Here is a 23643-nt window from a genome sequence, read left to right on the forward strand (position 1 = left end):
ATAGAACAGTACAGCACAGAACAGGCCCTTCAGCCCACAATGTTGTGCCGACCACTGATCCTCATGTATGCACCCTCAAATTTCTGTGACCATATACATGTCCAGCAGTCTCTTAAATGACCCCAATGACCTTGCTTCCACAACTGCTGCTGGCAACGCATTCCATGCTCTCACAACTCTCTGCGTAAAGAACCTGCCTCTGACATCCCCTCGATACTTTCCACCAACCAGCTTAAAACTATGACCCCTCGTGCTAGCCATTTCTGCCCTGGGAAATAGTCTCTGGCTATCAACTCTATCTATGCCTCTCATTATCTTGTATACCTCAATTAGGTCCCCTCTCCTCCTCCTTTTCTCCAATGAAAAGAGACCGAAATCAGTCAACCTCTCTTCATAAGATAAGCTCTCCAGTCCAGGCAGCATCCTGGTAAACCTCCTCTGAACCCTCTCCAAAGCATCCACATCTTTCCTATAATAGGGCGCCCAGAACTGGACGCAGTATTCCAAGTGCGGTCTAACCAAAGTTTTATAGAGCTGCAACAAGATCTCACGACTCTTAAACTCAATCCCCCTGTTAATGAAAGCCAAAACACCATATGCTTTCTTACCAACCCTGTCCACTTGGGTGGCCATTTTAAGGGATCTATGTATCTGCACACCAAGATCCCTCTGTTCCTCCACACTGCCAAGAATCCTATCCTTAATCCTGTACTCAGCTTTCAAATTCGACCTTCCAAAATGCATCACCTCGCATTTATCCAGGTTGAACTCCATCTGCCACCTCTCAGCCCATCTCTGCATCCTGTCAATGTCCCGCTGCAGCCTACAACAACCCTCTACACTGTCAACGACACCTCCGACCTTTGTGTCGTCCGCAAACTTGCTGACCCATCCTTCAATTCCCTCGTCCAAGTCATTAATAAAAATTACAAACAGTAGAGGCCCAAGGACAGAGCCCTGTGGAACCCCACTCACCACTGATTTGTTTTGTGCAAATTAGCTACAAGGTTTCTAGCCATGAATTTAATACTTTTTGAGTTCTAACGGGAAGCTTGCACGGCTGTCTGTTCTTTTCCTTTCACCATCTGCATGCAGCTAAGATGTGTCATGGAAAATTGTACCTGCTGCACTGTAGCTTGCCATTAGTTGTGTCTTCGGATCTTATTGGGGCGGCATGCTGGCTCAGCTCCAAAGACCCAGGTCTGATTCCACCCTTAGGTGACCGTCAGTGTGGAGTTTGCTCATTCTCCCTGTGTCTGTGTGGGTTTCCTCCAGGTGCTGTGGTTTCCTTCCACAGTCCAAAGATGTGCAGGGTAGGTGGGTTGGCTATGCTATATTACGTGTAGTGTTCAGGGATGTGTAGATTAGGTGGGTTATGGGTCTGAGCAGGGATGCTCTGAAGGTCAGTGTGGACTTGTTGGGCCAAAAGGTCCTGTTTCCGCATTGTAGGTGTTCAATGATTTCTTTATGACAGGGGTTTGTACCACAGTAGTCTTGATGCATTGCCTGACTTATGGTCTAGAAACTCTGGCATAACACTCTTATTTGCTGCAGAGGAACACATTGGAATGAGGAGGTGTAGTATTCATTGGTGTGTTTTCTCTTGCACCTCTTGAACAGCTGCATGGTTCAGTTCTGTTTCCTTCCATTGCTTCTTCAGACATTTAGCCTCTAGCGGTTGTAAACATCAACTGTTTCTCAGTTGTCACAGCTAACATTTATTATTGTCACAGTGATTTCCTTGTAGCAGAGGTATGGATGCCTCAGAAGGTTGTGACTTAGTAACCAATTCATTGTCCAGATGGCCTATTGATGTATCACTGTCATCCATCCACTCAATGTGGCTAAACCAGTGCAGATATTGTTGGTTTCGCAATGCATAACTATTCCTGGAATTAGCAGGTAAAGAAATGAAGAAAATACATTGGACACAGCAAAGATGGAAACTGTTGAGGATTTTCTGATTCCTAGCAACTGTAGAGTAATATTCTTAGGACACATCTTGACAGAATCACAATTCGGTGTTCTGAGTCAGGACACTGATGCTTAATACTCTCTTACTTAGCTTGGATATGACATAGCTGCAATGTTTATTATGTGTATTGATTTCAGCATCAAGTCACAGATGCTGATGAACACCTATGTCACAGGAAGCCCGCAACAACTTCCACATTATCCAAGCTGATGGATGGTGGTTTTTCTGATATCGATGATCATGCCAAATTGTTCACAGACATTAAAAAATTTACTTGCTGCCACAGGTACTATTTATAATGTTATGATTCCACCTGGTAACACTACTAAGTCAGCTCTCAGAATGAAACCTGTGTTGATGGGTCAAAAGTTTTACATTTCCTGTTTGAAAACCATGGTTTTCAGTTACTGAATACATTTTTAACAGAAGAGCACATGTTTATTACTCAATAACATAGCTATCTCTGACAGTTTAGAAATATCTTAACATAAATATCAAAAGAAAGATTCAACCCCTTTCTAAGCAGTGTCCTTTACCGACTTTTAACACAGTTAAGTAGCATTCCTATTTTAACTCTACTTACTTCACTGCCAAGATTGTATTTCCTTTGGCAACTTTCTACACATTTACCACATATGTGTCTCTCCATTACTGTGTCTTCCAGAAATGCACAAGACACTATTTCACTAAATTTTCGTAACTGAACTTTAAGTAAAGCTCTGTCTACCATAACTGCTAAAACAATTTCATTATTTCTTTCGGCTCTGAAAGCTTAGACTGCTACAAACTAGGCTTGTTCTTTTGATATGAAACTGTTCTTAACTGCTGAGATATATTATCTAGTAATTTAGCTCCAACTACGTGCATTCTTGGAAATGATGTTTGAACTCTGAACATAAATATTAGCCACTTCCACAGAACTAAAACCAGAAACCCCTTACCTCTACTTTACAATTCAAATTCCTAAATTATAATAATGAAGTATAACCTTTGATTTTGACTTGAGATTCAGCTGTCTTCAGACCACTTTGTGGCATTTATTGTTCTGCATAAAGAATTAGATGCACAAAGCTCATGATAGCAGCGAAGATCAAACAGTCTCTATCCATTCTTCATAATCTTTCTCAAGCATGTCTGAGGTTGTAGGGCTACTCCTTGCTACATGTGCACTCTTGCATTGCAGCCATCCAGCAGGTTAACATGTTATGACATGTATTCTGTTGATAGCAGGTCTTTTGCCTTAAGTGAAACACAAAACATTACAGAATGGAAAACCCATTGGGTTAACTGTCCCTGATTGAGTCTGCAGGTGGTTGAAGGAAACATGTTTAGAAACATTTGAGAGTTTCTGTTGAGAGTAGTTAGTTCTTTACAATGAAACCTAGACTATGTCTCACCAAATTCTTAGCTGCTAGATGAATATGGAAGGTATTTTCTTTTCAATTATCCACTCTTGTGAATTTGGATGTAGTATTTGTGGATTGGAAGGCAAGATTTTAGAACTTGTTTAGGGGGAGGGGAAGAGTACGTGATCCCTTTAAAAGATATGTTTTTAGGCTTAGATATTAAAACAAATTGTCTGCAGGCAGCAGATGCAGAAGTGTTCCTGAAATTGAAACATTGTATCAAAACACTACACTGTTAGCAGCAAAACAGCATTTTTACCAAGACAACAGATTTTTAGAATTTAGCCAGTTAATTTAACCCAGGCCCTAGATACCAAAACCCTATTAAATTTAAATCTGATGGTTTTGACAATCTGGAACCAATCATATTATAAGAGATTAATAGGTCATCAAGGGTATAAAAGAGGAGGTTATTTACAAATCAGGGTGAGTATAAACTACCATCTGAAGAGAAACTCACTGGCTCTCAGAATAACCACCATCCAAATAAAGGTACTATGACACACTTCCTGACACAAGAATTTGACAGAGAAAGGCATTCCTGAATGGAAAACAGTAGAGAGGGCAAAGAACATTCTGGAGGACTTATCCTGGCTGTAATTTCTAGTTTTATTTTATTGTTTTCTTATTACTTTGGTTTACATAAGTGGGACTTGTATGTGGATGTGAATTTGCTCGCTGAGCTGGAAGGTTCGTTTTCAGACGTTTCGTCACCATACTAGGTAACATCATCAGTGAGCCTCCGACGAAGCTTCGGAGGCTCACTGATGATGTTACCTAGTATGGTGACGAAACCAGCTCAGCGAGCAAACTCACATCCAGAACCTCAACCTGAGCTACAAGTCTTCTCAAAACTTGCTGGGACCTGTATCTGTTGGAACAACATCCCATTTGAATTTTGTCTTATTTGGGAATAGTTAGGAGTTAAAGGGAAGAACAAAGGGAAGAACTGATCGATTTGGTAGTAGTTCTGTTAATTTGTTAGAGTTAGTTAAGCAAATTGTTAATTGTTGCTTATAAAGTGAGTATGTGATTTCTTTCATTTAACCACTCTTATCAGAAATTGAGACAGATTACAAGGTGAGGTGACCTTCTCTGGGTGTTTTGGTTTTAAATTGTCAGAGAGGTGTCAACCATCCCTCCATAACACCACTCAATAAACCTCATCCCCTGCAGAAAAGTCATCTCAATGTTAAGCTTTTCAAGTTCCACATCAACTGTAAACTATCTTATGCACATTATTTGTCAATCACAGGCATAATATCCAGAATGCCAATTGAAAAGTTGGCATTCTCCCCCCCGCCACCGATTCTGTTGATTCGTACAATAGGTTGTTTACTTCTTGAACAGATCCTATTGAAGTTGATAGATTGTGGTCAGACATTATTAATTGCGGTGCCTGGCTTAAGGTGGGCTGATCTATGAGAGAGGAGAGTCTCTTCTACTATCATAGCACATGTTCTATACACCCAGTAAGTTGGATTTATTACTGATAAATACTGTTTCTGCAGTGAAATCAGCTTGTTCTCTCCCATTTGCAAATCTGGACAAAGTTAATGGAAAAGCTGTGGTGCCGATTTGTCAAAAACCCTCTCTTGATGTCCCTCCAAAGGAATGCAAAGCACTACATGTTGGCACTCTTACAGAAGTTGCTAGAATAATGACATATTTAAACATCAAACCACCTTTGGACTTTACTCCATATTTTGTTTTGTCAGAGTTTATTTTTAGATTTCAACTCTCCTGAGGTATCCACAAGGCAGTGAAACTATTTTCCTTTAGCTACAAGTTTGTTTTTTGAAGGCCAGGACATAATCATCTGGCAATGGGCCAGGAAACCTTCTCTGAAGGTTCAGTCAAGCGCTGAGAGACCCAATTTCCATTTGTTGCCATGACAAGGCACAGATAGTACCGACAGAAGCTTACATATTTTGCTCTCCTTTTCACATTGCTGCATGCCACCAGCTTAAGCTGAAAACAGGCAAAATAGTACACAGAAGTGACAAATGGTATGGAAAGGACGGTCATGATGATGGAATTGGTCAAGTGTGATAAAATGTTCGGAATAGTATTTGATACTTGTTAAAAAGCTATTCTTTGTATTCCATTTGAAAATTAATTAATTTGAAAGTTTTAGAAAAGCTGTCCAACGAATTCAAAGTATATTTTGGCATTGATTCGATACTGAAGATGATAGCCTGAATTTCTACACAGATTAATTCCGATATGCCCATCACTGCCAAACCTAAGCTCAAGAGGAAACAGCTAAAATGTTTTTACAGAACTTGAACCCTCAATGAGGCCTGTTTCCTAGAGAATGTTGTTCATTAAGAATCTGTTTTCTCCAATGGCAAATGCTGGAATTATAACTGAGATTAGAAAAGTAGCAGGTTTATACCACAAATAACATTTAAGCCTACAAGCTGTAAATTTTGAAGTCTGGAAAAAAAAGTTTACAATTATACTTGCAAAATTCTAAGACGACAAAAAAAAATTACAGGGTCAGATTCTTGACAAAATTTATATTTACACTCCTAGAGCTATTCTCACATGCGGCCAGTTTTGTGTAACTTTTTCCAGTGGGACATTTTGGTCTATTTAAGGCCTTCTTGTGGAAAAGAATAGCTAAATAATTGTGCATTTGAAGCAACATTGCAATAAAAAGATAACACATTGATGCTGTGGTTTTCTGGTTCTGGCTTGTACATAATTAAAAATAATTGAACTCTGTTCTTACAGCACATTCAGAGTTCCTGTTAAAGACATTTCATACCCAAGTCACTTATTCAGATGGCAGTTCCAATGCACCAAATAATGCTGCAGAAGCTTGAAACTTGCTGGTGTCCACAGCTCAGAACACAATCACTGGACCCAAATTTGCTACTGAACCAACAGTTTAATGGTGTATCCTATTACTGGGGATCATCTAGCAGCTTGCAATGAGGAAGAGGTGACTCTTGTAAACTGTGAATTATGCAAGTTACAACTTGCACCATTCTGATAAGTTTCCTCCCAGTTTACCACCTCCTTTCATGCATTTCTGAAAAATTAGTGCATTTACACATTAATTGGCAAATGCACTGCAGAAACTTAGAACTAATATGTAACAGTATATCTCTAACAAGTCGATTAGTGATTAATATAATGTCTCTCAATCTCATCCACTTTGAATGGGAGCAATGTAAACTGGAGAGTTTAGATTATGCAGCTGGCACACATTGGCAGAAAATACAAAATACTAAACCTTAATCTGTTACTTTCCCTCTGCTGTCACTCTGTAATTCAATTACTTTCCTCTCCCTATACATAATTTGACTTAATACTTCCCTCACTATCATACCACTATTTTCTTTCTGAACTAAATCCTTTGGGTAAATTGTTGATCCAGTTGTTCAGCTATGGTCCTGAAGGTCTATTGTCCTCAGTACCATTAGCAATTTCATGCTAAGAACATACAAGGCAGAACATTTACAACCTAAATAGTAAAGTCCAACTTGATGTTACACTATGAGATACCCTACTCCAGCATATTATGATCCATTATACAGTGTGCTTATCCACCTAGCGATTGATGTAGCTCAAAGACAAACTGATAAGACTGTGTTCAAGCCAGAATGCAAATTAAATCCATGCATTGTAAATGTTGCCACAAAGTAATTGCATTTCCAGATTGTTAAATTACTATATTCTGAGTATAGCTACAGTAGTATAATAATAATAAAACAGAGATCTGAAACAAAAACAAAGTGTGAATGAAACTCAGCTTTGGTAGCATCTCTGGGAAGAAAGCAGAGTTAACATTTCAAGTCCAGTGACTCTTCTTCAAAACTGACCATAGCTGCAACAGTAGGTTGTTCAGGCCCTTATGCATATTCTGCCATTCACTGAGACAAAGACTGATTAGTTTATCTCATTCCAGCTTTGTCTCTTCACCTTCCTGGTTAAAATAAACCTATCAATCTCAGCTAACATCAACTGTCAGTTACAGAAAAGGATTCCAAACTTCCGCCCTTTGCACTTAAAATGCTTCTTTAGTTCACTCCAAAAAGTTTTGGGTGTAATTTTTAAACTGTATACACCCCATTCTGCTCTTCCAGCGCAGCTGAAATAATTTCCATGTATTTACCCTGCCATTCCCATTAAAGTCCTACCTGAAAAATCACTGTAAACATCTAACTTCTATGAAATTAGATGAGGTTTTTAAATGTATAATGTATCTGCCCATATTCCATTTTTATGGGGGCAGGACAAAGACAAGGAACAAAACCTCTCTCAGGATGCAATTATTTAAAACATTGAAGGAGACCTGCTGAATTAAAATGCTTTTTTGAAAGCTGTTGTTGAACACTTTTAAAAGGAGATAAGAGCTGAAGTTTTAATCTTGCACTCATCAGAACAACACAAGGGTTTGAACAAAGGGACACCTTTTTTTTTAAATAGATGTGGAAGCTTCCAGCTCTTGTCCCTTTTAGGTAATGTTAAATTCTGTACAACCAAGCAATTATTTATGCTATCTGGTCCTCTTATGCCTTGGAAACCCAGCAGATAAAATATTAAATTAGGCATTTACCTATCATTCAACACAAAAGAAATGTTGCTTTTAAATACACATCCTGACAAAAATAGTGAATCTTGCGAGCATTCATTATTAGATTCCTCCTGCTCACTGTTTAAAAACTACCCTGTTTTATCAGTCATAAAGAAAAGAGAGAGAGAGAAAAGGCTGCACTGAATCAAGCTAATGACAGGAACTGCTTTGGAAAGACAACTCCTATTTTATTATATCAAATCAGCACCAGATGCTCAAACAGACAACTTACTTGGACTGCTGAGGAATAAAGTGCTCAGAGCCCTGAATGTGAAGAGGAAGAGTCGCCGCATATTGAAGTTACCACTAAAGTGATACTGTCTTATCAAAAAGTATTTTTTCATTCCTTCCTGCTATGGATTATATCTAACCACAACGAATTCCATAACTTTCAGTATAATGGCTAAGATCACAGATCTCCAGCTCAAAAAGACTTTTGTCACATAGTACATGAAATAAGGTCTCACCGGCACAATGAACTAACCCAGTCATTTGCTGAATTGTTCCAACTTATCCTTTGCATCAGTCATGTGCCAAAATTGACCAATCTCAGCCAGGAGATCAGTGGTAGGCGAGTGGGGGAGAAGAGATACACTCATACTCCCAGTCCTGATAAAGAATAATAGCAATTCAGTATGTGCACGTGGATGGGGGATGACATGATAAAGGAGCTGGCTTCATGTGTTTACTCTCTTAGCCAGATGCACTACAGTCTAGTTTCACAGCCAGAGTCCATTTGACAAGTTAGCATCTCCGACAACCAGTTATCATCTTGTGGACTGGGTGAGAAAGAAAAATCAAGACAGATGCCCCATTTAATAAAAAACGCATCCAGGGGAAAATAAAGCAATATAACAAAGCAAGTGCATCAACTCCGAGGAAGAGAAGCAGTACTCCAATGAGTAACTTCTTTTAAAGTCAGATCAAGACAAATACAATTTTCAGCACTAGTGAATCTGTAATTCTAACTTTTCTTTCTATTCCTGATTATCACTTCAGCAGTTCACTCAAGAATCTGAAGCTTTTAAAGTCTGTCCTAAAAAGCTCAGGAGAGAGTGACAGCGTACGTATATATTAAGGTGGGCATTTCCAGCTGAGTTACTGCTAAATGCCAGCTGACCATCATCCACCACTTCAGCCAATGTGAAATAGCAAGTCACACAAAGATCTTACTGAAGGGTATTGCAGTACCACACTGTCATAAATTTATCTAAGTCAAGGGGACAGATATGACAAAAGGTTTATTTGGTCTAAGAAAGAAACGTTCCTGAAAATTAGCAGAATACTAATCTGTCAACAGTTAAGCAGAGGCTAAATTCTAACCCAAACTGATCAGCCGTGTCTCCTCTACCAAAAAGCTGATTGTCTATTTAGTTACATTTGGGTGCAAGCTCACAGTATAAAACAGACTGCAAATTGGCAATGTTACTGACATTTGCCACAATCTCAGCTGGTTTGGCAAATTAAAGACTGCTACCAGCATTAAGGGAAATCAGTAGCAGTGGTTAAGGGCAAGCCAACCTACGCTCACATTCTGAAACAAAGACAGAGAAAGAAACCTGAGTTGCAATTCTGATACATTTCATTCTCGACGAGGACAGAAAAGTGGATAACCATCTGTTGAACTGTGGAACAGTATACCATTAGTCTATTTGAATCCACACACACACACCCCTCTAAACCATTTAGCCACAATTAAGATTCAACAACACTTGAGAAATTCTCAAGATTTTGTAACCCTCTATACATTAATTCATTCTTCACAGACAAAAGACAACACAAACACTAATTTCTACAGAATACTTGGTTTTCACTTTCATAAATCCCTGACAGACTGGTTGACTTGCAATAAAACAAACTCCCTGAATGCAAGTGAATTCAAAGGCTATTTCTTTTAAAGCACTGGTGAATAACTTAATGGGAACATGGAAATATAGCATTTTCTTCTGACTGCCACAGCTACATACCCACGTGGTCGCACAAAGAAAAAATGTTTCTCACTCCTGATTATAGATAAGTTTGCAGTCTGACAATTTAACAATGCATTAATAACTTCATGGGGCTCACGTTAATAACCGACTCATATTCAATGTCAACTGAACTCCAGTGGGTTGCTGCCTTATAAATCCTGTGTGGAATCCTTGTATTACCATCAACCAATCATTTTTCCCCATTCTAGTCTCCAGCATATATTTCTCATCCACAACTTCACCGTGCACCGAATCTCAAAAACAGTGTTTTATTGTAACAAGACAAAAAAAAGGAAAAACAAATTTATCTTTTAGGAGAAAGAGATCTGATTTGCTCACTAATGTGTTTATTTATAGTATGTAGTTCAAACCATTTAACACTAATAAGTGCAATACTTTAACAAGCCTATTTAATCTAAATTGGCACATGCACACCTTAACAGAATCGCAAAGTAGAAAAATTTCAAGACATGAGAAGGAATACTGAAACTGTCTGAGGGGCACATTCAATCTCTTCCATTCTGGGGGTGGGGTGCAGTCACAGCAACCACATGGCATCTACATTATGCAATTATTTACTTCAAAGCATTTCATGTCACTGTGCCCTTTCGTAACAAAACAGACAATCGGTCAAATGCTTTTTGTAAAAGACGTTGGCCCCTTGAATGAGCAACCAATTTTAAAAATATACTGCCTTGCTCATAAAATGTATTGTGTAAATATTTTTCCAAAAATGAATACAATGTATGAAAATACTTATAGGAAAAATGATGGTTAAACACTAGCAAATCAACAGGATACAGAAAACCTCAACATACATTGTCCTTTACTTGAGCTGGCGGTTTCAGATTTTAATACTACAGTTGTTAAACTTGGAATATTACAGTTTGGTGTATATATTACTACATTGGCAGCTGCATAATTTGTTTCCACTGGCTTACAAATGTGCACTTAGCATTTTGTTTACTGTTTTAAAAGTCTAAAAGCTGACAATGGTGTAATATTTAGAAAAGGTAGAACATTTAAAATATTATTTAAGGCAGTAATTGAAATAATACTGGTTCCTGGTTAACAAGTTACCATGACTCAAAGATAATGGGGTATATGGAAAGAACTTACCTAGCAAATGAAATCAATGACTCAAGTAAACGAAGTAAACTTATTGAATGGCACTAAGATAATTTATGTTACCTCTTGCCTGATTTTACATGTGGTACTCGTGATGAACATCAGTCTTAAAAGAAGTGTTCACCTCACCTAGGGTTCTGTGTAAAAAATAGGACATGATCGTTTCAATAATGAAATATGCCATACAATCAATTTTCCCAGAGAGAGGGTACAAAGAAAGAAAGGTATAAAAAGGGAGGAGCAAAAATGAGACCAAGTGGGGAAATAGGGTGAGAGTGAAAGTTACAAATGTTGAGGCTGGCCATTAGCAATATAGCTACACAGGGCAACCAACAGCCAAAGTTGTGACAATTTTGCAGAATGCCCTCTTTCATGTCACTTGATATGTCTAAATATAAAAAAAAAACTTTTAAAATTCTCATATCTGCTATTCAGTGGCATCAATACCAGATTGTACTTGGCAAACATTTCAGAAAACTTAACTTCTTTTCTAGGAAAACACACCAAGCAATAAGCAAAGTGCTTGCTCAGCATTTCTGTTAATTTCCAGCACAAAAAGACAAGATAATTCTTTTAGGTATTTACCAAAAATGTTAGTGTCAGCCACCATCAAGCATATTATTAGATTATGGTGTAGTGTTACGTACAACCTCCACATTCAGAAGCATAAACCTCGCCATCTGTTGGGTAAAATTAATCAAGTCATTACAATCGCATTTAGCAATTCCAATACCAATTCTTCTCAATCTTTATTGGATTGTCTAAGAACATCCAAGATACACATATTTATAAAGTTTTCAAAAAATTATTTTTTAAAATATAATTTGCATAACATGCCCAACAATATTTATGCCTGAAGTGTGTCACTTTTAATCAGACACATACCATCATCCCATTGTACACACAAAGTTCATCACTGCATTGTATAAATACCAGTTCCTTTACACAAGCCGAGGAAAATAAATGCAATTCTTTCTTACATTGCATTGTAATCCTAAAGTATGACCCGAACCCACAATTTAGGTCCCTCCAATCCTCTACACTGCCCTTTCAGAACTTTATGTTGCTTCCAATGAAATATTACTGGGAGGAATGAAAACAAAATATGAAAAACATGCAGTAAAAGCACTGATCCATGAGTCAGGATGGAAATGTCATCAAAATTAAAATGAGGCATCTTGGTGACATTGTGACTGCATCCGAAAATGGTCCCTTTTATTACCAAATTAAGGAAAAAGTCTTCATATTATAGCAACAGCTTGGTTGCAGGGAAACCGGACCAGATTCGAATGCATAGAAAGACAAATTCTAATTTCAAAATTTTCTTGGATTTGGTTCAGAATTTAAACTGTCTACTACATCAAAACATTATTTTCACAGATCCCAACTCCAATTCAATTGTAAATTTCATACTGCAGCTGTGAGGAAAAGTGGCAGCAACAAAGCTCAGGCTTTTCTTCATAGTAACGCACTGGGGATGAACCTGAGCTATTTAACAAAATTTAAACCCCACTGATGAACATTTAGGTGCTGTAGCTCCCTCACTGGTCTTTAAAACTTCAGCATTCAGGACCACAATGTGGTAAACCAGGTTAAAAAACAAATGGAGTTATCGCACATTAAATTCAGACACGCTAACTTCATGTTTTGCAAGTGAATTTCATTTTCTGTCTTTAATGTAACAATTTCAATTGGAACCGACTGGCTACAATTGCACCATTAAAGTAATAACTGAATGTCAGGTTAAATTAATTCATCTCAAGTGCTGCAGCCTAGCACAGGAAATAAACGTGAAGATCACATTTTATAATATACATGCAGTAATGTTTCTGAATTGCAGTAATATCAATTGGCAAGATCTACCAAAGCTATCACTTAAATTTTAAAAATATGTGTTCAACTCTGTATATATACTTCAGACCCTTGAGGGAATTCTTTCTGTACTGTAAAATAGGAGAATAACTCAAAAGCCAGATAATGCCTTTTTTTGTAGAAATTTGCAGAATATGAAGATAACAGATCATTTGCCTGTTCATCACCTGAAACAGCAGCTCTGCATATACTGAATTTCTCATAAATGTCAGGTCTACACTATGGCCTTTTAGAGAAGTTCAAGGTTGGGGGATGAACAAAACTAAAATGTGGAGTGGAGATCGCAGTATACAAAGGGGAGATACGTCTAAAAATCTATTTGGGACCTTGTTCCTGCATTCTCCACTGGCCACAACTTATCATATTAACAGTACTATTAGGTTGGTATAACAGCACCATTTGTCCCAATCATACTGCACAGATCTCACAAATTTTCTTAACACAGTACATCAATGCTGCCAATGCTATTGTGTTGTGGAGTCTTTTCCTGTGAATATCATCTTTTCTAATCAGAACGACAGGCGTGGATGAAGTGAGTGTGTTCAGGGGTAACCGGGAGAGTTTGCACGTGTCATACTCCACTTGGTACTTGCAGCAAGGGTCGAACTGCCATGAAATGCCATAGAGAGCTGCACAGGCCACACTGATGGCCCCGATAGGAAGGGTTATGTAACGAGCATATTCTGGAGCCAGTGCTAAAGGGGCTAACAAGCACACTGATCCCGCAATGACAGATGTTTTATGCAAGCAATTCCCAACTGTGATCCAACGTGCTGTCTCATCTCCAATTCGAGTTGGCTCGATAATAATATATTTGTACTGAGTCTCCAAGGCTTGCTCCAGCTCATATTCAAATTGTTCCTGTGCATTTTCTCCATTGTAGATTTCACGGACAATATAGCAGTCTGTTGAATTCAGTGGCACCCTGCAGAAGACAAATGGTAAAATATAAGAAATATACATATAGGTAAATGATGAAACAAGACTTCTAACAAACTTACATCTTTACAGTGGCTGCATCATTAGAGAAGCAATTGCATTTTGATCTTACATCAATTCTTCATTACCTTTGAGCTTCAACTTAAAAAGGGGAGTAAAATGTGACATGATAGTTCTAACAACCTCAATTCAGGTCCTTTTTTTTGAAAACATAATAGGTTTATAATCTTTTGCAATCAAAAACAATGAAAGGGCAATGATTCATAAGCTCTATTCATTAATCACACACCTTTTGAAGGACCTTGCAGTATCTGAATTATACGCATATTTGCTACAGTGGAGCAATAACTTGCTGCAAAAAGTAAGTCACCCCAGTAAAGTGCTTTGAAACATCCTGAAGTTTTTAAAATCTCTACAGAATTATAAACACTTCTAACTCAGAACAAATGTGCAGCCTCAAGAATTGTTGATACAGAATCACAACTACATTCAGATTTAATATGCTGCACTTAAGATTGTAGGTTTGAGAGATCAAGCTCGATTTTGAAACCTTAATAAATTATCCAAAGTTCCACTGTTGATTCTCCATCACAAGGTTCACTACTTGAACAATTAGATACTTAAACTTACAGGAAGAAAAATAAGACACACATGAATATGCTTAGTGCTCAGTACAAAATGGAGTAAAATAAAATTGGACATCACAGTGGCTCAGGGGTTTGCCCTACTGCCTCAGTGCCAGGGACCAGGTTCAATTTCAGCCTTGAGTGACTGTGTGGAGTTTGCCTGTTCTCCTTGTTTCTGCATAGATTTCCACTGAGTGGTTCGGCTTCCTCCCACAGTCCAAGGATAGTGCAAGTGGATTGACTATGCTAAATTATCCCGGATGTGTCCAGGGATGCACAGGCTAGGTAGATTAGCCATGTCATACGCGGGTCATGGGGATAGAGTGGGAGTCTGGGTGGGATGCTCTGCAGCGGGTCCGCAATGGGCTAAATGGCCTCTTTCCACATGGTAGGAATTTTATGATTCTAAAGTTGATAAAACAAATACCACTTTATATCTACAGACACACCTAAAAATACAAAAAAGTCTCACATCCTACTTATGCAGTTAATTACAGAACTTCAACTTACACAGAGCAAATCAACACTAGTGTTGTGGAGCATGAAGTCTAAAAGCCTGTCAAAGAAAAGAAAGACATAGGCAAAGATTTAATTTAACAGTTGAGGTCCTGAAAGTGAATGAGTTAGAAGAGGATATGTTGAAGAGCTTTGACGCTGATACAGCAAGCAACGATATTTATGAACTGTAAACAGCAAAGAACAGAAAAAAGTTATGATGAGTTTCAAAAAATTAGAGCTGCCTTGCAGTGGTGAAATACAACACTGTGGAAAAGTCCTGACTTCAAGTTCCTCCACCAGAACCTGACGACAACAGTTCGCTTTCACTTAAACTGCTTAGTTCGGCCATTATGTCTTACACCACTGCCAAAAGCAGTTGGCCATCTGACCCTTGAGCCTGCTCTGCCAATCGAATAGATCTTGGGTACTCTGATCGCGACCCTCAACTCTACTAATCTGTCTACGTCTGACTCCTCACATTCAAATTATACAGCTAACTAGAAGTTCTAACCTCTAAAAGCTATCCCAGGCCTAGACTGAGAAGAACATCTGATCAACAACGGCATGTCTCTCATTCTCAATTTTCAATATTTTTCCCACTCTATCCATTAGTGTCGCTTTTAAAGAATTTCGCATCTCAATTTCACATAATATGATTTTGTTCAAAGGTAGTTCTGACAACAGAACACTTCTATGTTGAGAACTCATTTAAGCACTGCTTGTTATCTAGGATCAAGTTCCAACTGATGATCTTTTAAAGCAGAGGCAAGAATTACCACAAAATAGTCCAAGCAGGTTTGCCATATATTTTATTATCATCTATGGTCTCAATTTTGTCAATGGGAAACCAGAGGGCTACTGAAACATCTCCTACAGCATTCAACGCATGTAGCAACTGAAAGACAAGAAGAATTCACAGGCTATATTCACCTGTATGGTTATTTAATTACATGAATCAATTCCTTGTTGTTATTCTGTTAAAGTTTTTATCCGTTATGGGTGAAGAGTAATCCTACAGATAGCCAAAATGGAAGACATATTACACTCAACAGAAAACGCACGAGGGTACTGGCTAACTCTGAAGCTCGTGCTCTGTTTCAGCACTTCCACTGAAAAGGTTTTTAATGTAGTGACTCCCAGCATTCAAAAAGAGGCTACAAGTTTGAGTGAGAGATCAAAGTTGGATTTATGTAAGGGAGAAAGAATCTCTGTTTATACTCAAGGAGAGCAAATAATAATGCTCCAAATGTTGATTCATACGAGTACTTGAGGAATGTCAAATTCAGCATGGTTACCAGATGGGAGGGAGCAAAAGAAATATATCCCACTGAAGGTGTGAAATGTTGAAGCAAAGTTTGTAAAATAAATGTTATCATTCATTTCAGCTTCATGACAAGACACACCAAATCAATTTGAGGTCGAGCTCAAACCCACACTTGCTGAATAAGTTGGAGGGACAGTCAGTTTCATTGGTAGCAATAGTTCTTTAGTTAAACTGCTCACATCACCAAAGCACCAGGATTAAATGAATAGGCCAGCCTCTGTGTCTTAACCAACCAATCCCACTCACCAGAGTGCTCTATGAAGTAGAGCACAGAGAATCCATGAAGTTTATAGAGGACAAATCCAGAGTTCGCGACAGCAGTGGGAAAATTAAAAGTGTGCATGTGGAAGAGGCCAGAATTGGAGATTGCAGGGGATTATGCGCTTGAGGCAAGATTGAAAGACAGGGACCTTATATCAAGAGAAATTTGGAAAACAAGCACAAGAACTGCAATGTCAGAGCACTGTTTACGGTACTTGTGAGTTAAAACACAGCAGCAAAGTTTTGGAATGAACTTATAAATATAAAGGAAGGGAAAAGTAGATCAGTGAGAAATACGTTAGACTAGCCAGAACAGAGGTCATAAAGGCATTGGTGAGGGTTTCAGCATGTGTGCAGATGAAATAGAAGATTTGGGTATTGTTACAAACATGGAAAGGGGCAATTTTAATGATGGCAAACAGTTGTTGCTAAAGTTTACTCTTTAACAGCAGCAACACCACTGAGTGGAACAGTCAGGAATGAAGGCAGCCATGTAGCTGCACTTTATGAGCTGTGCTGCTCACCAAGGAACTCACAGGCTGCTCCTCCATACTTACCAACTGTCTAGCAAAGATCCAAACCTAATAATTCGTCTTTTTGGTATATAATTTTCTTATCTAGTGGATGTGCAATACTTTAGTGCTCAATACTCAGCCAACATGGCCTGCAGAACCTGGAAGGTTAGGTGTGTAATATGGAATTGGTATTCCCTCCACTCTGCTCCAGACAACATTGTAGACCAAATTCCTAATAGGAAGAACAGAAGCAGGAAACTTATCAAGATAGGTAGTTGGAGTTAAAGCGTTAAGCATTTTTATTAGTTAAACTCCAGCAGAATTAGCTTCTGTAGCTGCCCTTTGCCGTCCTCAAGAAAGTTTTCAGTAACATTCAGTTAAACACAAGTGTGCTATATTTTCAAGGCAGGTGCGAACATTCTCCAACAAAAACAGAAATTGCTGGAAAAGCTCAGCAGGTCTGGCAGCATCTGCAAAGAGAAATCAGAGGTAATGTTTCAGGTCTGGTGGCCCTTCCTCATTTATATGCAGAAGATAGGCTGGGGAGAGGGGGTAAGGTGTAAACAATAAGTGGGGTTATAAGAACCTAAAGAGAGAGAAGAGCAGTTGGATAGACAAATGAATAGATAATGATCTGGCTAAGAGGGTGAATAGCTGATAATAGAGATGGTTAAAGGCTAACAATAGGTATTGTGTATGGTAGACTGTGACAACAAGGACTGGTGTGTGGGGTAGGGGGCTAGGACATGGGAGAGTTCAGGCCCTAAAATTATTGAATGAGATAGAGGACTGCAAATTCCCCAAGTGGTAAATGAGGTGTTGTCCTTCGAACTTGCACTGAGCATCGCTGGAACATTGCAGCAGGCCTGAGACAGAAGTGTCAGCCAGGGAGAACAGGGTAGTGTGTTAAAGTGGCAGGCAACTGAAAGCTCAGTCATTTCCGTGGGCAGAACACAGATGCTCTGTGAAGCAGTCACCCAGTATATGCTTTGTTTTGCCAACATAGAGGAGACCACACTGTGAGCAACGAATGCAGTAGACTAGACTGTGCTAAGGACTGCTTCAGCTGGAAGGCATATTTGGGTTCTTGGATACTGAGGAAGTAGGAGGTAAACGGGCAGGTGTTACAGCTACACGGTTACAGGAGAAGGTGCTGTGAGGCTGTCAGGGGATGTTGGGAATGAAGGTTGTGTGGACCAGGGTGCACAGGAGGGAACAGTCCCTGCTGTAGGCAGACAAAGGAAGGGATGGTAATGTATGTCTGGTGGTATCTCGCTGGAGGTGGTGGAAATGGTGGCTAGTGTTCTTCTGGATGGGGATGTTGGTGAGAGGTAGGTAAGGAGAAGGGGAACACTATCATTGTTGCAGGAGAGAAGACAGGGGGTGAGGGCAGAAGTGCGGGAGATGGGTCAGATGCTGGGGAATCCTTGGTTGAGGAAGAAAGTGGAAATATCAGAAGGTCCCTTGTTAAAGTTAGCTTCAATGGAACAAATGCAATGGAGACGGAAAAGCTGGGAGAATCAGTCATTACAGGAAACAGCATGCAAGGTCATTCAGTGCATGTAGCTATGGGAGTCAATAGGTTTACACTGGATATTAGCGGTCAGTCTATCCCCAGAAATGGAAACAGAGATGTTGACCAAAGGGAGGCGGCAAAGATAGACCAGGTGAAAGTGAGGGCAAGGTTGAAATTTGGAAGTGAAATTGATGAACTTTTCTAATTCCAGATGAGAGGGATGCAGCATGAATGATATCATCGATATATTGCAGAAACAGTTTTGGGAGGAGTCTGTGTGGGTATACCCAAGGCTAGGCCTTTGACCTGAAGAACATTCTCCATATTAGATAAACTCCATGCAAGATTTTTTTTTAAAATAGTGAGGAATCTGTGTATCCTGGGCGATCATAAAAAAGTGTAACGTTGCACTTATCTGATAACCTCTTCTGCAGGTTTAATGCAATTTAAAATTCCATCTGGACAGTTTGCAGTATAACTGTCGTATTGCGCCACTTCTAAAGAATCAATAGAATCCAATTTCCATTTGGCTATATTACCTGTTGTATTACGGCAGCCACAACACAAAATTACCATACTCTTCAAAGATGTTCAAGTCTATGTATTTCCAAAACCCTTTTCTTAAATTTTCTAACCTCTCATTTCTCACCCACTCAGACCAAATTATTTTAATATAAATCTGTACTTACTTTCTCTTTTATTCTTTAGCTTTTCATCAAAATCCTTGCTACAATGTTCATTTTTGTGACCCCAAAGAAAATACTTCAGCATCCTCACAAAAAAAATTAAATCACCTAATCATGACTTCCAAAGTCAACCTCTGCTAATCACCAAGCTTTCCTCATAGAATATGAGCTGACACCTCAGTTACAGGAACTAATAAATCACCTATTGGGTCATAAAACCAGCTCCATGAAAGGAAAAAATGAAAGGTCAAGAGAAGATCTGGGTGGAATCAGCAAGACAAACTTAAAGACACCCATGCACAGGCAAAACAAGATAACCAAGAGGAACTGTATGTAGTGTAGAAAAGTTAAAAAAAAACCTCAAGTTACTGCCTGTAGCAACACATTTTGAACAGAACTCTCCAAATTCAGGTTAAATTAAAATAAAACTTTGAAAAAATACAGAAAACAGACTGTGGCAAATAAATATTTTTTGCAAACTCAATATTAACTACGATTTACCATACTCTCAAGGAATATTCAGCTCAAATAAAAAAAACTTCATGCATAAACCCACAAGTCTTTACAAGTTTAAGTATATCAAGGGTATGTCATTAACTAAATTGATGGAAAGGACATGAATACTTTTATAGTAACAATTTATACACTGATGATTTTCAATACGCAATAAAGACATAGGATTAGCAGCTGTTTAGTTATGTGGGATAAAAAAAAGACAGTGTCTCTACTGAACAAGTCTGTTGAGGGGAGCGGTGTCGACAAATCACAAGTTAATATAGTAGCAGCATTAATTAGTTCTAACTATTTAGTTGCAATGCATCAAATAATAAAAGATAACCTTATGAAAAGCTACTGTTAAAGTCTTTGCATGGCCTATTGCATACTCTCCCTTTCAATGAAATTTCAAGTAAGGAACATCTTCTTTTAAAAATAAATTGACAGATAAGACTGTTGGCTGGAATATTAAGTCTGAGCTCAACATTCAGCTGTAGCAATTGAATAAACAAATAAGATCATTACACACACAGCCCATAAGCTGTCTGGCACCTCCCAGGAAGTTGCACGTCACCTGAGACAACAATTCGGAGTTAAACTGATACAGGGGTACAATGAGTCACCAGTCACTTCACTGTGAAACGTTGAAATGTACATACCACAATGTGCAGACAAGCAGAACATTATCATGTCCATTGGACATCAATACTAAATGACTCTGCAAACATGCTGCTTGCGAACCGACTGATACACATATGAATGCCAAGTTACACGTTGATAAAAACAATATTTTACAAAAGAAACGGCTTCATTACAAAGAAATGCAGCTAAAGGAATTAGGCTTCATATTTGGAGACAGTAAGCATAGCAGATCAGAGCATCTGAAGAGCAGGAACATAAACGTTTCGGGCCAAAGCTCTTCATCAGGGCTTAACATTTACGTGGAGGAAATGTCAAAGACTCAAACAAAAAGAAAGTGGCGATTAGAATACAACAACTGGGTAAGTGGTGCTTTTTTGGAGTTGGAGTGGGTGTTGGGTGCAAGAGTGACAAGTTGCACAGAGGCATTCCACCACCATGCATGAGTTTGCTATTGCAAAGTCTGAAGCAGGGAATAGTGACATTGGTCGTTTGCTGTTATTTCTACAGTCATAGTCTATAAACCAGAGGTGATGAATTGCTGATTTAACTAGTTTAATATCGCTGCTCATGTTTCATCACCTGGACATGAAGCTCTCCAGAGAATGGTACAGTTTAGGTTTCATCAGCACTGGGCAGCATACAATAAAGGCTTATGGGATTAAAGTTCAATGGCAACAATACTATTCATTTGTTTATAGCTCAAGCTGTCTGTAGCAAAACTTGATTTGAGAATCATCCCGATGAGATAAAAACACAAAAATAACCCTTCCAAATTCCAGCCTCAGAAATTCAAAAGGAGCAAACCAGTGAGTATAATATAGAAACACAAATAGAAAATTTATGATTGCACAGATTTTAAGTTGGCATATTTTCCATTCCATGGAAATCTACTGGTCTAACGTGGGAGTCAACAAAAAACTGTCAGTATTTTTTAAAGCCGAGGCTTCCACCCACTGAAGGAGACATTAAAGATCACAGGACACAATATGGCAGCGTTGACCAACATTTATCTTTCAGTATTAAAAAACAGATAATCCAGTAGTTTATCACTTGCTATTGGTGGTAGCTGTTGTGTCGAGATTGAATCTACATTTCCGTCAATTGCCTATTAAGCACTATTGGACACTTTCATGTCATGAAAAGCACATTTTTATACAATATATTTATTATAGCCGTAGGACAACAGGATTGCAATTTGCTCATTTCCAAACAGAATCTCCTAGGTACACATGCTCAAGTGCACTTTTTAAAAGTCCTAGAATCTTAACATGTTTTTTAAAATAGGTTGAGGCAAGAAACTGACTTAAAACATTGTCAGTAGAAATATTTTTCACAAAAATTCAACAACTACAGATTTGTTCAATTAATTGCCTTTTATGGGTCAGTTTTTTTCTAGTTTTGTTTTAGTCATTTATTGGAATGGAGGGAGAAGTACTTTCAAATGTAGCTGAACGATTTTAAGAACTGTTAATGGATTGCTTCCACACTGTAGGGATTCTATGATTCTGACTGAAGTATTATAGATATAATATTTTAATAATTTGCAATAGTTTCTATACAAGAGAGCAACCTTTAATTTGAGATACTTCTAAAGTCATCCTACTAAAAAGATGCCATGTAAAAAAAAAGACTTGATTCCAACTCCTGAGTTTTTTTTAAGTGTGGAATTGAAGTAATCGATGTTACTTTATGTACCTTTGATGGCATTACTGAGCCCGTTTTTGGGGGAGAATGAAATTACATGCACGTTTCTTTCATAGCCACTGGAGATGCTGATTTTGAGCCATAAAGTTGCTGCATCCACTCATGCTGCTAACCACATCAAAACTTGCAGGTTAATGTTGCGCATTTCAATGTAAGCTTTAAAAATAATTCTACATAAAAACTGAGTTTAGAACCAGTACAAATAACCACTTGTATTTAGAAAGAAATTAATTCTGACTCATGATATAAATGGAAGTTACATTATATAAATATCTCACCGAGGGATTTATCCGAAAACAGCCCTTGAAGCCTAAACAGACCCTACAGATTTGTCCATTTTACTTCGTATCAATTTCATTCCAGGCAATAAAGAAAAGTCAGCAACGTTACAAATTTCGGTATCTTAATGATTTACTTAATTCCCTCTCCACTTATTTGATCCGTAAGGGTTACTGAACTCTGCCTAAAAGCTCACGATCAAACGGTGCAGCATCTCATCACTTCGCGACCAATCTAGACACAGACCGCCAAGAAGAAGGCAATTCGAAGTCTTCTTAACTGGCCCCATGACTCCTAAAAAAAATCCCTTTATGGTGTCAAACGCACAGGCACACTTCAAATTTGGAAGCTTCCAGAAGAGCTGGGGGTCAAAGCAGGGGCGTCCTCCCCTCCCCCAACACAGATGGTGGAGTTTACCGATGTAATCAGCCACGTTTCATCTGCAGACTATTCGTTTTTACACTGAAAGCCAGGCTGAGTGAGTTTCGGAGCCCGCCCCCCACCTGGCCTATGTGTTCGGCCGGCCAATGTGAAGCTTCATCCCGCTCGATTTAACCACACAAGCCGCCATCAGTCGCTGCAAACCAACGGCAACACGCGTCATAAACGGTGCCGAGGCCTTCGCTCCTTCCGTCCGATCAGATGTGGGGGGAGAAAGATGCAAGAACGCGGGTACTGACCTTTCCCTCATCCCGGTAATACCGCGCCTCCTTCCCCAAGCCGCCATCTTTACTCGCATCCAAGGAAGGAATTTTTTTCTCCTTCCCTCCTCCTTCTCGCTTCCAGGCACTCCCACACGACCTGTTGGGATTTGTAGTTTCTTTTTGACGCCAGGCGCTGAACCTGCGCGGACACGAAGACTACAAATCCCACAATGCGTCGCAGGAGCAGTGGCACCGCGTGGCGAGACTGCGTTAACAACCCAATCAGAGGCAAGGACACCTCGACGGGTCGCTGTTTGCCTTTTTGGACAAAGATTTCGCGGTCTGAGTGGACGTTGTCGTGATATCCGTGGACCGGCTACGAGAGAGTTCAGTGGAGACTTGTCCTTTTATATCAGCTGTATTGATGTTAGTGTCGGTGTGCACTCTTCTTGGAAGAGAAGTTTAAGAACCGAGTTCAAAAGAAGTTACCGGAGAAGTCATACCGGCCTCGAAAAGTTAACTTTTTCTGTCTATAGTCATACAGATCTGTTGAGTTTGCCCAGTATTTTATTACC

The 23643-nt window shown here is 38.9% G+C and overlaps 1 protein-coding gene across 1 annotated transcript; it reads right to left on the reverse strand.

Moving 5' to 3' along the window:
• Positions 1 to 10377: 10377 nt before the first annotated feature.
• Positions 10378 to 23233, reverse strand: tmem11 (transmembrane protein 11). Its single transcript, XM_048552244.2, has 2 exons — positions 23105 to 23233; positions 10378 to 13864 (listed from the first exon to the last, which is right to left on the reverse strand). Exons 1-2 carry the CDS (start codon positions 23161 to 23163, stop codon positions 13348 to 13350), a joined length of 576 nt encoding a protein of 191 aa, XP_048408201.1. The 5' UTR covers positions 23164 to 23233; the 3' UTR covers positions 10378 to 13347.
• Positions 23234 to 23643: the final 410 nt, after the last annotated feature.

This window comes from Stegostoma tigrinum, chromosome 23 (assembly GCF_030684315.1).
Source record: "Stegostoma tigrinum isolate sSteTig4 chromosome 23, sSteTig4.hap1, whole genome shotgun sequence".
Classification (NCBI taxonomy): domain Eukaryota; kingdom Metazoa; phylum Chordata; class Chondrichthyes; order Orectolobiformes; family Stegostomatidae; genus Stegostoma; species Stegostoma tigrinum.

Bases quoted from the DNA above. Each gene is read 5' to 3' on its own strand.
- tmem11 (XM_048552244.2), bottom strand. From the start codon at position 23,163: ATGCGAGTAAAGATGGCGGCTTGGGGAAGGAGGCGCGGTATTACCGGG. The intron at 13,865-23,104 runs GTCAGTACCCGC...TGTCTTCTGCAG, and splicing joins ATTACCGGGATGAGGGAAAG to GGTGCCACTGAATTCAACAG.